We start from the raw sequence: 13,904 nt of genomic DNA, 5'->3' as shown, positions 1-13,904 counted from the left end.
GGAACAGGGTTGGACTACATGATCTCCAGAGGTTCCTTCCTGTGGGTGCGGAGGAGCCCGCTGGGCCCGAGATACTGGCCCTCCCCTGGAGAGGAGATACTTCTCTGTAAGAGCGACACAATGTTGCTCCCAGGGGTCTTTGAGTTAGTTATGTTAAACTGTTGTGTTTCATTGGTGTTCCCCCCCTGCTGTCCCACCCCGATACAGGTATTTCGGGCTTCCCCCCGCCCCTCTCCTTCCCCATAAATATCCCGGGTTTTCCTCTGTTCGGGAGATTCGCTGTTACCAGCACCCTTCGCCGAAGCTTTGCCTGAATAAAGGCTTGTGCCTTGGTGGAACGCTGGACCAGCTGTCTCGTCCCTGCTTCCTGTGTTGCCTGCCGCCGCCGCTGCCGAGCTGAGCTGAGCTGAAATCACTATGCTATTACTGAGCTGAGCTAGAATCACTCGACTGCTCGAAGCTGCTCGCATGCGCTTCGGGCCAGCCTTTTTCAAGGCTGCTTCTGGAGAAGTCGCGGTGCTCCGGGCTTTCCACCGCCGCGGCAAGTGGCGACCAACGTGGGGGCTTTGAAGAAGCCCTGAAGAAGCGTCCGCCTGCACCTTCAGCTGTGAGGCGAGCCGCCGTTGGAGCCGCCGCCCCTCGAGGAAGCTTGCTTGCGTTCTAGCAAGAAGCGATCCAAGAGGCTGCGACCGGGACCCTCGCTGACCATCTGGGGCAAGGAAGAGCCCCTGAGGACCGGCCGCCCAGGTGACCACCCACCCAGCAGCTTTGTTTTCGCCCGCCGGCATCTGCCGAAGAGAAATTGTAAGTGTATCCCTTGAAAGGTTTTTTATTCGGGCTTTTTTCTTTTTTTTTGCTGTTTTACTGCTGGGTGGGGAGTGAAAAAGGATGGGGAATGAGTCCTCTGTATTGAGGCTGACCCCACCTGAGAGGGACTTTTATATCCAAGTTGTAACTACCCTAAAAGCGGGAAATTTTAAGTTTTCTAAAGGGGATTTAAAAAGATTTATTCATTGGGTTTTTAAACATTTTAAGATTAATTCGGACTCTGCTAAATCAGGAATTTTTTGGGATAATGTGGGGAGAAAGTTATATACAGTTCAAGCTAAAGGGGATTTTTCTGTTGCAAAGTTCTTTCCTGTGTTTCAAAATATTATTTTCTCATTGGAAAAAGAGGGAAAAAAAGAAGAGGGAGTTTTGGGTCCCCAGTTAAATCCCCCAACCCCGTCAGCCCCTCCAGGTGTCCCTGAACCCCTTTCCCTATCTGAGAGCCAGTCGGCGGGTGGACATTGCCCCCGGGCACAGGGCTGCTGCCGTCTCCCTGACACCCCCCCACCGTCTCTCTACCCGCACCAGGGTAGCAATGGCCATGCCGCTCTGGGTCTTTCCCCTACCCTTTCTCCCATGCCCTCACACCCGGTTGTGTCCCTCCCAGTTCCTAGCGTTAGCACAGATGGCGCCGGCAGCGTGGCCAGCCCCGCCATTTTGTCCCACTCCCACCCCGGTTTTCCCGCCCTCGATGCCCAAAATGGCCACTTTCCCGCCTTCACCCCTTCTCTTCCTGCCGCGTCCTGCGGCTCCTCCCCCCCCACTGCGTCGTTGGGTGTAACCGCGTCGGGCTCTCCCCCATCCATCGGGAAACCCCTCCCTGTCGCGGGCCCCGCTCCTGTCCCTTCGTACCGGGCCCCCGCCCTCAGCGGCGCTCCCGCTCCAGGGTCCCAGTGCCCCGGAGGCCGGGACGGCTCCGGCCGGAGCGGGGCCACCCCCGCTTCCCCACGCAGCCACAAAAGGGCCAGCTCTAGACACCCGAGCCGGCCCCGCGCTGCCACCAAGCACCCCCCATCTCCACTAGGAGATGAGAGCAGTGAATCTTCTTATTCAGATTCTGAGTATGAAGATCACTGGGCTGAGGTGCAGAGGGAAGCCACACGGGCAGGGAACTCAGCTCTGTCCCAGAAAATACTTGCCTTTCCTGTAATAATGAGGAGAGACAGGACAGGGGCACAGGTTGCTGCATGGGAATCCCTTCACTATAGGGAACTGCAAGAACTTTGCAAAGCTGCCGAGGAACATGGCAGGAGTTCACATTTTTTTAAACACTTGTTGGAAGCCTCCTTCTCTGCCCACGTCATGGTCCCTCATGACATCAAAAATATTATGAACTGCCTCCTCTCTCCAGCAGAATACATGTTGTGGGAGAGGCAGTGGAAGAAACATTTAAAGCAATTGGCAGATGTTTATGCAAGAGATGCTAACAGACCCAATTTTACTTTAGAGCAATTAGCAGGAGAAGGAGATTTCCAAAAGCCCCGAGATCAGGCCAGGGATCTGCCTGAAGCAGCCTTACAGGATATAGCTAATGCTGCCAAGATATCTCTTTTTACCACCCCTGATGATAAAGTGCCAACGCAGTGCTTCACCAATATTAAGCAGGGGGCAACTGAGTCTTTTATTAAGTATATTGATAAGTTAAAAATAGCCATTGAAAAGCAGATAGAGAGCCCTCAGGCACAAAAGGAATTATTAGTAAAAATAGCAATGGCCAATGCTAATCAGGAGTGCAAAGCAGTTTTGCGAGCCCTCCCTCTAGACCCCGAACCAACCATAGATCAGATGGTTGAAGCCTGCACCAAACACTCCTCTGCCTCAAGTGAGAATACAGTGGCACTTGCAGTGGCTAAAGGAGTGGCAGAGGCGATATCTGGAGCTTATGCTGCAGACCCCAATAGAAATTGTTGTTTTAATTGTGGTGAGCCTGGACACTTTTTCAAAGACTGTCCGGAGAGACATTCTATACAACCGCCAGCCCACCAACGATTCCCCAGACAGAACTGGCATTCGGGAAACTTCAAGCAGAGCGCGGGACGGCCCCGCGCTTCGACATCAAATCAAATGCCGCACCGTTCCACCCCTCCTGCCAAACCCACCATCCTGCCTCCACGGGGGCCCCAATTTTAAGCCCAACAGGTGGAGCGCCTCAGATGGGAACTCGGCGTCAACTGGTAACTAGACTCTCTTTACATATGAAAGGTGACTGTGTTTACAAAGTCCCCACAGGGAAACGTGGACCACCAGGTGGTCCCTCTAACATCTTAATACTTGGGGATCCAACTAACTGTCCAGGACAAATTCAGACTGTTCCTGAAGTCCAGACTATATACCCTGGAGATGAAATTTCCATCTCTTTAGCCTGCATAGACCCTCCTTATTATTTAAAGGAACAGACCCCTGTGGCACAGGCCTTTTTACTTCCTAGTGACTGCCCAGATCATGTTCCCCTCAACCCCAGTGCTATGTGGACACAGGTTGTGGGCTCCTGCAAACCCATTGTGGACTGCAGCCTATTCTGCTATGGGGAAAGGATTCAGCGCCCAGGAATGATAGACACTGGAGCAGATGTTACCATCATCGCCCGCTCCGAGTGGCCAGACAATTGGGAATTACAACCTGTAGCAGGCATGATTTCAGGAATTGGAGGGATGACAGCCTCCATGAGGAGCAAACGGAATATTGTTATCGAAGGACCTGAGGGACAAATGGCAACCATCAGGCCATTTGTGGTGAGAGCACCAATCACCCTCTGGGGACGGGATCTCCTGTCCCAATGGGGAGCTTCTCTGAGGATTCCCAGCAGGGATTTTTAGTAGGGGTCACTGAGAAGCGCGCCATGCCTACCACCCCCCAACTCACCTGGAAACAGCACCATCCAGTGTGGGTTGATCAGTGGCCCCTATCTGAGACCAAACTGCGCGCACTGGAAGCTCTCGTAGAAGAGCAGCTTGCCAAGGGCCACATCACTGAGACCAATAGCCCTTGGAACTCCCCTGTCTTTGTCCTACGCAAACCAGGCAAAGACAGGTGGAGACTCCTTCATGACCTCAGGAAAATCAATGATGTTATTGAAGACATGGGCCCCCTCCAGCCTGGCATGCCCTCCCCTTCAATGCTCCCCCGAGATTGGAAGCTGGCTGTCATTGACATAAAGGACTGTTTTTTCAACATACCCCTCCATCCCCGGGACGCCCCCAGATTTGCATTCTCGGTTCCCTCTCCAAACAGACAAGCACCTTTAAAAAGATACCATTGGCTAGTCCTTCCTCAAGGGATGAAAAATTCTCCTACCATCTGCCAGTGGTACGTGGCCCGCATCCTGTCACCTGTGAGGACCCTGTTCCCAGATGCCGTCATCCTCCACTACATGGATGACATCCTGGTTTGTGCTGCTGACGATGACTATCTGCACCAGACTTTACAAAAAACTATCCAGACAATCGAAGACGCTGGATTTGAGATCCGTGACGACAAGATCCAGCACACCTGCCCATGGACCTACCTAGGACTCCAGATCCGTGAACGGACCATCGTGCCCCAGCAGCTGAGCATCAAAGATGACCCCAAGACCCTGCGGGACTTGCATCAGCTCTGTGGGTCCATCAACTGGATACGTCCTCTGCTTGGGGTGACAACAGAAGTCCTTGCACCCCTCTTCAACCTGCTCCGTGGCAGTGAGGCCCTCGATTCACCACGCTCCCTCACGCCGGAAGCTCGAGAATCCATCACCAAGGTCCAGGAGGCCCTGTCTTCACGGCAAGCCCACCGGTATGAGCCCAGCCTGCCCTTCCAGCTGGTTGTCCTGGGTAAGGCCCCGCGCTTACACGCACTCATCTTTCAATGGGACACTGCATTGAAGGATCCTCTCCTTATCATCGAGTGGATCTTTACACATAACCAGCCCACTAAGACTATCACCACTCCACAAGAAATCATGGCTGAGCTCATTAAAAGAGCTAGAGTCCGTCTCCGCACTCTTGCAGCCTGTGAGTTCACCTGCATCTTCCTCCCATTGGCAACTGGAAGTTTGGAGCCTTTGCTCCAAACCAATGAGAGCCTTCAGTTCGCTCTTGATAGCTATTCAGGCCAAATTTCTATAAACCCACCTGGCCACAGACTTTTCAAAACCACATTTAATTTGGTCCCCAAATCATTACAGAGCAAAACACCGCTCCAGGCCCTGACGGTTTTCACAGATGGCTCAGGGAAATCCCACAAGTCAGTCATGACTTGGAAGGACCCCAAGACACAGAAATGGGAGTCTGATGTCCAAGTGGTCGAGGGATCACCACAGATTGCTGAATTAGCAGCTGTTGTCAGAGCTTTTGAGAAATTCCAAGAACCTTTCAACCTAGTGACTGATTCAGCTTATGTGGCTGGAATAGCTATGAGAGCAGAACATGCATTTCTGAAAGAAGTCTCTAACCCAAATTTATACAAATTGCTTTCTGAATTAGTATATCTTATCTCTCACAGAAAGCAACCTTACTATGTCATGCATGTGAGGGCGCACACCGACCTCCCAGGTGCCATTGCCGAAGGAAACAGGAGGGCAGACGCCTTAGCCATGCCTGCTGGAGCAGCCAATGTCCCTGACATTTTCGCACAAGCGAAATTGTCCCACCAGTTCTTCCACCAAAATGTGCCTGCACTGATGAGAATGTTCAGACTACCCAGAGACCAGGCTAGGGCAATAGTTGCCACCTGTCCTAATTGCCAATCGTTCCAAATACCTGTCGTTAACTCCGGGGTTAACCCCCGAGGACTTAACAGCTGCCAGATATGGCAAACCGATGTCACTCATGTCCCATCCTTCGGGAGAGTCAAATACGTACATGTCTCCGTAGACACCTTCTCTGGTGCAGTGTTTGCCTCAGCCCATGCAGGAGAAAATGCCAAGCACACCATCCGACATTTTCTCCTTGCTTTTGCTACCCTGGGAGTCCCAGAACAAATTAAAACAGACAATGGACCTGCTTACACCTCTCACAAACTAAGAGACTTTTTCAATGAGTGGGGGGCGAAACACACCACGGGCATTCCTCATTCCCCTACAGGGCAATCAATAGTAGAGAGAACCCACCAAAACCTAAAAAGAGTCCTTGATCACCAGCGGGGAGGAACAGAGATCATTCCTCCCATTGAGAGGCTCTGTAAGGCTCTATATGTCATGAACTTTCTAAATTGCTCGCCTACAGAGCCTGACCCCCCTGTAATACGGCACTTCTCTAACTCAACTCATGCCAAACTCACTGAGAAGCTGCCGGTGCTGATCAAGGATCCTGAATCGCAAATGACATCAGGACCCTTCCCACTGATTACCTGGGGGAGAGGGTATGCGTGTGTGTCCACACCATCAGGACCTAAGTGGCTCCCAGGGAAAAATGTAAAACCTTACTTAGGCCCTACAAACCCTGCACCAGATTCAGAACTTTCAAAGTCTCCTGAGACCCACACAGGTCCAGAAAAACAGCAGCCCACTGCAGCCTGGAAACGGAGACGTCGTCGGAGTCCACAGAACCGACCTGCCACCAGACCAACAACCAGACAGAGGCCAAACCATCCTGCTAACAGAGCTGCAACGAGACGACTGCCAACGTCACGCCTGACACCGTGACAGTACACAAGTCTTCTTAACTCCCTCCCCCTTCCCCTTCTTGCCCTCGTTGCCTAGCCCAAATTGCCAGCTTACACCCAAGTGCACCTCTGCTGATGCTGGTGTCAAGTCTTGTGTCCCCAATACACAGAATAACCTTGCTTATAATTGTTTAGTTTTTTGTTTTTGTTTTTGTTTTTTTAAAGAGGGGGGAGACGGGAGAGGAAAGGGAGAAAGAAAATAGCTCCCCCCCCTCCAAAAATTAGAGCTAATCTTCTATGTCCTGTTGTAGAAAATGGAGAGCAAAACCATCCTTGAGTTCCTGATGTCCCTGATTATCTGGATGCTCCTGAAAACATCAGCTGTGGATGCCTGGCTAGTAGCACAGCCCCAGGAGAACGTGTGGATCACCCTCACAAAGACACTCCAACAAGACCACATGTGCTTGTCCATGGGCAGTGCCACCAACCCTCTAGACCCTTTGCTCCTGGCCCATGGACATGGCTGCGAGGAATTTAACGGACTGTGCTGCTTTGACCTCTCCAGCCCCAGTGAAGGCATCCACGCCCGCATCCAGAGACTCCAACACACGGTCCAGGAACTCCAAACTGAAAAGGAGCCCCAGTGGCTTGAGGACCTTTTTGGGAACTAAGGGCTCAAAGGATGGGTTGCCTCCCTCCTCAAAAATTTTTTTTTTGGGTTTTCCTAGTTGTTATTATCTTCCTAAGTATGTTTTCATGTTTTAAGAAGCTATCAGCTAACTCTCTAGGGGATGCCTTTTTAATAAATAAAGAAGTGGGAGTTGTGGGTGCGGAGGAGCCCGCTGGGCCCGAGATACTGGCCCTCCCCTGGAGAGGAGATACTTCTCTGTAAGAGCGACACAATGTTGCTCCCAGGGGTCTTTGAGTTAGTTATGTTAAACTGTTGTGTTTCATTGGTGTTCCCCCCCTGCTGTCCCACCCCGATACAGGTATTTCGGGCTTCCCCCCGCCCCTCTCCTTCCCCATAAATATCCCGGGTTTTCCTCTGTTCGGGAGATTCGCTGTTACCAGCACCCTTCGCCGAAGCTTTGCCTGAATAAAGGCTTGTGCCTTGGTGGAACGCTGGACCAGCTGTCTCGTCCCTGCTTCCTGTGTTGCCTGCCGCCGCCGCTGCCGAGCTGAGCTGAAATCACTATGCTATTACTGAGCTGAGCTAGAATCACTCGACTGCTCGAAGCTGCTCGCATGCGCTTCGGGCCAGCCTTTTTCAAGGCTGCTTCTGGAGAAGTCGCGGTGCTCCGGGCTTTCCACCGCCGCGGCACCTTCCCATCCTAGCAATTCTACGATACTCCAGGGTAAATCATCTCCCTAGCCTGTACTGACCTTAATCTCAAGCACCAGGTTTTAGGCTGAAGGCTATTGAGGACTATAAACAGTACGGTAATAGCTCAGTGTACAGTTGTACTGCAAACTACAGGCTGTGCCCTGGGTGGGAGGAAATGGCTGAAACCCCCAGCAATGAGCCCCTCTGTCCAACAAAAGGCACAGACTTGCCATGCCAGCTGAATGGTGGTCAGTCACCCAGGGACTCTCTAGAACCCAACAAACAGTGAGAAGACCCCAGATCAAATATCACCATTAAAACAGGCACACAGAACAAACGTCAGGCATTCCTTTGTTTAGGGTCCCTACCAGAAGACACCAAACTCCATCTATCATTATATTGCTGCACCATGATAAAGTATCTTGAAGGAAGCAGAGTCTAGGACTCTGCTATGGGAAACTTGGGTCAAGGCAGTGAAGGAAACTTGTCTCCATGTGAGTGTGTGGGGAGTCAGGTGGGCCACCCGTCAGCTCATTGCAGCTGCTTGTGGTGAAGGGGCTTCAGTCCCAGCAGCAAAAGCCAGAGGTGGTGTGAGTGTGACTGCCAAAGTGGCTCTTGGATGGTCAAACAGGAATGTTTCCTTAACAGGCTATGACATTACTGATCTTTTGTCACAATATTTAACTCTTACTCTGTTTTTCTGCAAGTAAAATCCTAATGAGCAACAAATATGTCTATCTTGGATACAAAGTTGTAAATTAGGTAAAACGGTTGATAATGCCAAATGCCAGATTGCTCTACCTTCAGTATTATCAAAGGTCACATAAAGTTATTGTTTAAATAACCTTTGTATTTTCAACATTCTGAACAATTTCTGTAGCACTCAAGTTTGGCCTAAGTGAAGCAGTCTTACTTGACCTTTAAAGACTTTCTGAACTCCACAAATGACTGTGTTCTTAGTATTCCTCTTCCTCCCTCTGAAGGATTACCATGCTCAAATCTTCTTTTGCAAGGATTCTGATGAGTGGGGCACAAAGGCCAAAGTACATGCAATTCCTGGATCAAAGGGATTCCTTAATATGCTGTGAAAGAAAGCCCAGAATTTAACAGGGATCAGAGTCTGACCCAAGTCTCATTGCTCTGGAGATGGCAGTAGTTGAATATTATATATGTTACAGGCATATAATATGTTTGATTGCCAAAGGCAATCATTATTCCCTTTCAGAAAAATAAGAGAATCAATAATTCCAAATTTTGTATTAGCCTATTATCGAGCAAATTTGAAAATTCATACATCTTGTTAGCAAAGTGCATCACAACATACATGTATTTATGTTAAGTATGTTAACAGTTAACAGCTTCTATAATTGTACATGAGCAGTTTTGCTATCCTATATACAAGCACATCAAGACAGAGGGAAGAGGATGAGACTACAAAACTTGTGAAAGAGAAAAGCTACCATTTCTTCATCTATTTCAAGTAGCTAGAAGACGTCAGCTATCAGCTAAATGTTTAGTTTCTACTCTTACTTAGAAAGAACTCATGCCCCAGAGTAAAATATATAAATTTGGTTATTTCTCCAAGATGGTGAAAGTTTTCACCTTGGAGAAAAGTTACTTCTCCAAGGCAGTAAATACTTATAAAAAGCTTTGTGCAATTTGCAATAGAATCTTTTATGCCTCATCCCTACTGTGATAAGGGAATAGGAAAAACTGAAGAGTTAAAATTTCAAGGGTTTCTCTCTGCAATTTAAAAACCCACAGAATCTAAGAGAGCAGAAGTGCACTTGCAGAAAGCAGTAGTACAGAAATCAAATAAACCTTTTCTGGTTTGCTTTTCATTTTGATGAACAATCTAAGCATGTTGGTGTATGTATCAGGAGTTGTAAATGTCAAGTTTAGATACAAACTAGTTTATGCAGATGCCAAAATTTAGTCCTAAATATCAGAAAGGAAAAAAAATACCAGATATATCTGAACCACCACCATCTTTGCATGGCAACACCTATTTAGAAGTACTTCAAATTAAGTATATGAATACAGAAAAGACAAAGGAATACTAAAAGTACTGAAGGAATATTATTTTGGCTTTACTTGTCATGCTTTATTAATAGCCAATGCTAGAGAAACATTTCAACTAATTTAATAACACAGTCATTATATGTCACAAAAGTGAGACCGAAAAGTACCTTGGCTAAATATGATTAGGTCTAAGAGCTATATATATTGTGCTCTGCTGTCACTTCCATAACACTCATTAGGATGCCAGCAACATTTGGATGCATGACTGTAGGTCACCCACAGCAATCCATCAGCTGACAGCAAGCAGCTGATAGAGAACTAGCACTAGCTTTGTTATCTTCTGCAGTTGGGCCTTGTATACTTGTATACAAAAGCAACATTTTTAACTTACAGGAATTATAGTGAATACAATTTATGTATTTTATTATGTGATATATATCAAGCAAATAATTCAAAAGTCAGTGTGGTAACAGTTTTTAAATCCAACACTATTCTTCCCTAGAAAAGAGTGAACTTGCTAAGCAAACATATTTTCATAGTCTAGGGCTGTTTCAAACAGCAGCATACCAACTCAGAAAGCACTGGATATGCAAACTGTCAGACGAAGTTCTGTGGAAGTAGTTTCACCTCACAACGTGCTCATATTTTATGAGCTACTTGCAATAAGAGAGTACAGAACTAGTCAGATGTCTGCTTTTTCCTATACATAAAAAAATGTTGAGGTTTTCTGTACCACTGCTTCCAAGCTGCAGAAGAAAGCTAGCATGAAAAAGAAACTTACATGGTATTCCATACATGAAGATACAAGTTATAGGTTTATTTTAAACTGATAGCATCTTGGAATTTTGAAATATTAAAGTATTTCTAAAATCTTATCATTGTAGAGTATAAAGCACGAATGTTGGCACATACTTTTTATTATAATTCTTTGATCTAATGATGTCATTTACAAATGACAACATTGACTAATGTCATTTACAACTGTAACTAATTCTGAAATTGTTTTTATTATAATTTTTTTCTGAGAATAAACCGAAGTTTTCACGTGTAATACCTGCAATGTAAATACTATGAAAGTAAAAATACAAAAACCTGACCTATTTAAAGACATACTAAAACACAGCTCACAGAGGAGGCCACAAAATATACAAAACAATGATGAAACACTAATTTTGCTTAGCTTTCAGTACTTAAAGGGTTAGCAATTAATTCATGTACCGCAAAAATGTTTTAGCATACAATACTCTTCAACCAAACATTTTCAGTGTATTAAATGTTGTCCAACAGTTCACTGTAATGTCACTGTCATTGACACCTGCACATAAAACAACTGCCAGGTCAAATGAGAACACTGCAAAAAATGCCCTCCAAAAGACATAATGTGTTCATATAATCAGGACATGTATTTTCAGTGACAATATGCAAGATCTGCATCTTATTTAAGCTTAGGATACTGCTGCTGAACTGAATCTTATGAAAATCTAATCAAACAGATTTCAAAGATTATTTGCTTTTAATCATATTGCCAACATTTATGAGAAATTTTTGGAGAAAATAAATTTCTTAAAAATAAATAAATTTAACCTTAATTTTTCATAATTTTTTCTGTTTGATCTAAAACCAGTCCTAACAAAAAAAAAAAAAAAAAAAAAAAAAAGGTTTTCACCCCCTTAGGACTTCACTACTTCCTGAATTTCTAATTGAAGTACGTGTTTCACAAGTAAAAATGTTATGGCAGCTCCCCTAAGACCAAGGATAGCTGTAAATCTGAGGGTACTTTAGTAATTCTGTTTCCACTCTTAATCTTATTTCTCCTTCTGCCTCTCTGGTCATTCCAGTCTAACTAGTCTATTTAGAGATTAATGTTCTTCCAGTGTAATTTGGCATGTGCTGTGGGGAATCCTTTGCTTCTTTTGTTTGTCTGGAACAGCACTCTGAAGATGGAGCTTGCTGGGGACAACACGTATCTAATGAAATAAATGTGGTTCTCAATAGAAATCATGCAGAAAACCTTGGTCACATCAGTTATTTTGCACAATATACAATAAATTAAAAAAAAAAAAAAAAAAGAGGGGAATCAATTCTCAGTACCAACTCATTCCCTCTAGGCCAAAGAAGTAGTTCTCATGTGGCAATATGCTACTTCTGTACCCTGTATTAACCGAAAACTCTCCTTACTGAAAAACTTAGTAATTTATCCTGGGTGACACTGCTTACTAACATTCTGGAGCCCCAGTTATCAGAAAATCTTTTTCCAAGGAGAAAGTGAATTCATTACATACATACATACACATATATATATATATATACATATATATATATCACAGTAGAGAAAATAAGCATTTTTTAGAAAATACCAAATACAAAACAAAATCATGGGGTACTTTCTTTAATTTCTATTATTGCAGGAAGCAAACTGCCAAGCTATAATCACTGATTGCATTCATAATGAAATCTATTATCAATTTCAGATATAGCTGAATAACTCCTGAAGAAAATGGGGTGTTAAAAATTAAAGTGGATTGTTCCATGGCAAGAAAAACACATCATTTTTTTTGTGGCAAAATAAAGCAACTGAATTTTCTGACTAGGACACAACATTTCCTCTGAAAAAGTTCACAGAATCACAGAAGCATCTTGCTTTATGCTTCTAGCCTATGTCCATGCTCACTAAGTCATGGAAATGTTTTGTTTATTGGCATTTGTTGCCTTTTTTTCATTCAAGCTGCATCAAAAGAGCTGTAGTACTTAATAGGAAATAAGGTAAGTGCAGATTACCTCCTTTGTTTGCTTTATTATGCAAATCAAGGTTACACACCATCCTGATAATGATTTTAATGATATTTTATGACTGATAATTTAGACTCAGTTTGGTTTGTTGTTTAGTTGTTTGGATTTTTTGGGGGGAGGGTATAGGGGGGCGGGGTTGGTTTTTAGTTCGGAGGCAGGGGAGAGAGGAAATGGGATGGGGGAAAATAACTCTGAGTTAGATACTTATTATTGGCATGGTTAGAAACAACCTCAAATGCTTTGTGTAAACTTTTTGGATCATCCACCTCAAATTACACGGATTCACCTAGCTTTTCAACCAAAAGCGGGACAAAAATGAAGTTAGTCTCTCAGAATGTATCCTCTGTCCCACTACCTCATTGAACTGAGTTCAGTCCAGGAGTAAGATTTTTAACACCTGAAGACTTAAAATGTTTCCTAATCTGGGGGTTAATCACTACAACTTAAAGATCTGTTTTATTACTATTAAACACTTTGGTATGTAACCTAAAAAAATAGACAATTCTTATCTATAAATACACAGAAAAGAGTGAGATTGAGAAATAAATTTTAAAAAAATGCAATGAAAGACATAAAGTTAGATTTATTTTTTTTAATATAAAAAACAGAGGAAAACAGTTCTCAACTGACCTCTTTGTCTGGTGTTAAAGTGCCTTCATCATTCTGATCTGTAAATGAAGTTGTCCTGATTCTGTTGCCAGTTGATGGAGGGGATTTGGAAGAGACCTACAGAGAGATCATGTATATGAACAAGTAATACTATTAACTCCAGAACTAATTGTCTGTATCATAATTTACCTCAAATTATCTCAGTAAAGCGCAGTCTAGATCTTTTTAAAGAAAACAGCTGTGACAAGTTCTACCTTACCACCTTACTACAAAGCCCTCAAAGCAAAATGTGTCATGAATCAGCCACAAGAACAAGCAACAAAATAGGTTATTTTGATTATTTCTGACTATGGTCCTCTTAGACCATATTTGAAAAACAAGCCTCCTAGTATTTTAGGAACTTATTACAGTTGCTTAAGATTTAAAAGTTTAGTGATTTGATAGGGATTCAAGCATTTACAAGCGGAACACAATCTGATCAAGAACTTAAAAAAGTAACAACAAAAAATGACGCCAAGAAAACTTATAAACATTAATTTTATAACATTTATAAAATTGAATCTAAACAATGTAAAAAGCACAAGAAATTACTATATTTTCTGATGTCAATATGTACTTGTTGCTTCTATCAGAACTAAACATCTATTCACAGAAATTTTACTACTTCATTCAAATTGAGGTTCCAAGCAGTCACACCAACTTAAACTACCTCGCTAGCCTCACAATTCAAACTTCAAATATAAAATTTCAG

General features: G+C 44.5%; 1 protein-coding gene across 7 annotated transcripts in view; it reads right to left on the bottom strand.

Moving 5' to 3' along the window:
- Nucleotides 1–13,904, bottom strand: part of GOLGA4 (golgin A4) — a 79,973-nt gene that overhangs the window by 60,675 nt on the left and 5,394 nt on the right. For all 7 annotated transcript variants that reach the window (XM_058830391.1, XM_058830392.1, XM_058830387.1 and 4 more), the window contains exon 2: nucleotides 13,175–13,270. In XM_058830391.1, coding sequence (XP_058686374.1) covers nucleotides 13,175–13,270 — 96 coding nt within the window. The remainder of the gene's footprint in view (nucleotides 1–13,174; nucleotides 13,271–13,904) is intronic.

Source organism: Poecile atricapillus, chromosome 2, assembly GCF_030490865.1.
Source record: "Poecile atricapillus isolate bPoeAtr1 chromosome 2, bPoeAtr1.hap1, whole genome shotgun sequence".
NCBI classification, from domain to species: Eukaryota; Metazoa; Chordata; class Aves; order Passeriformes; family Paridae; genus Poecile; species Poecile atricapillus.
The sequence above is the reverse complement of the archived record's forward strand: the minus strand, read 5'-3'. Positions and strand labels throughout refer to the sequence as shown.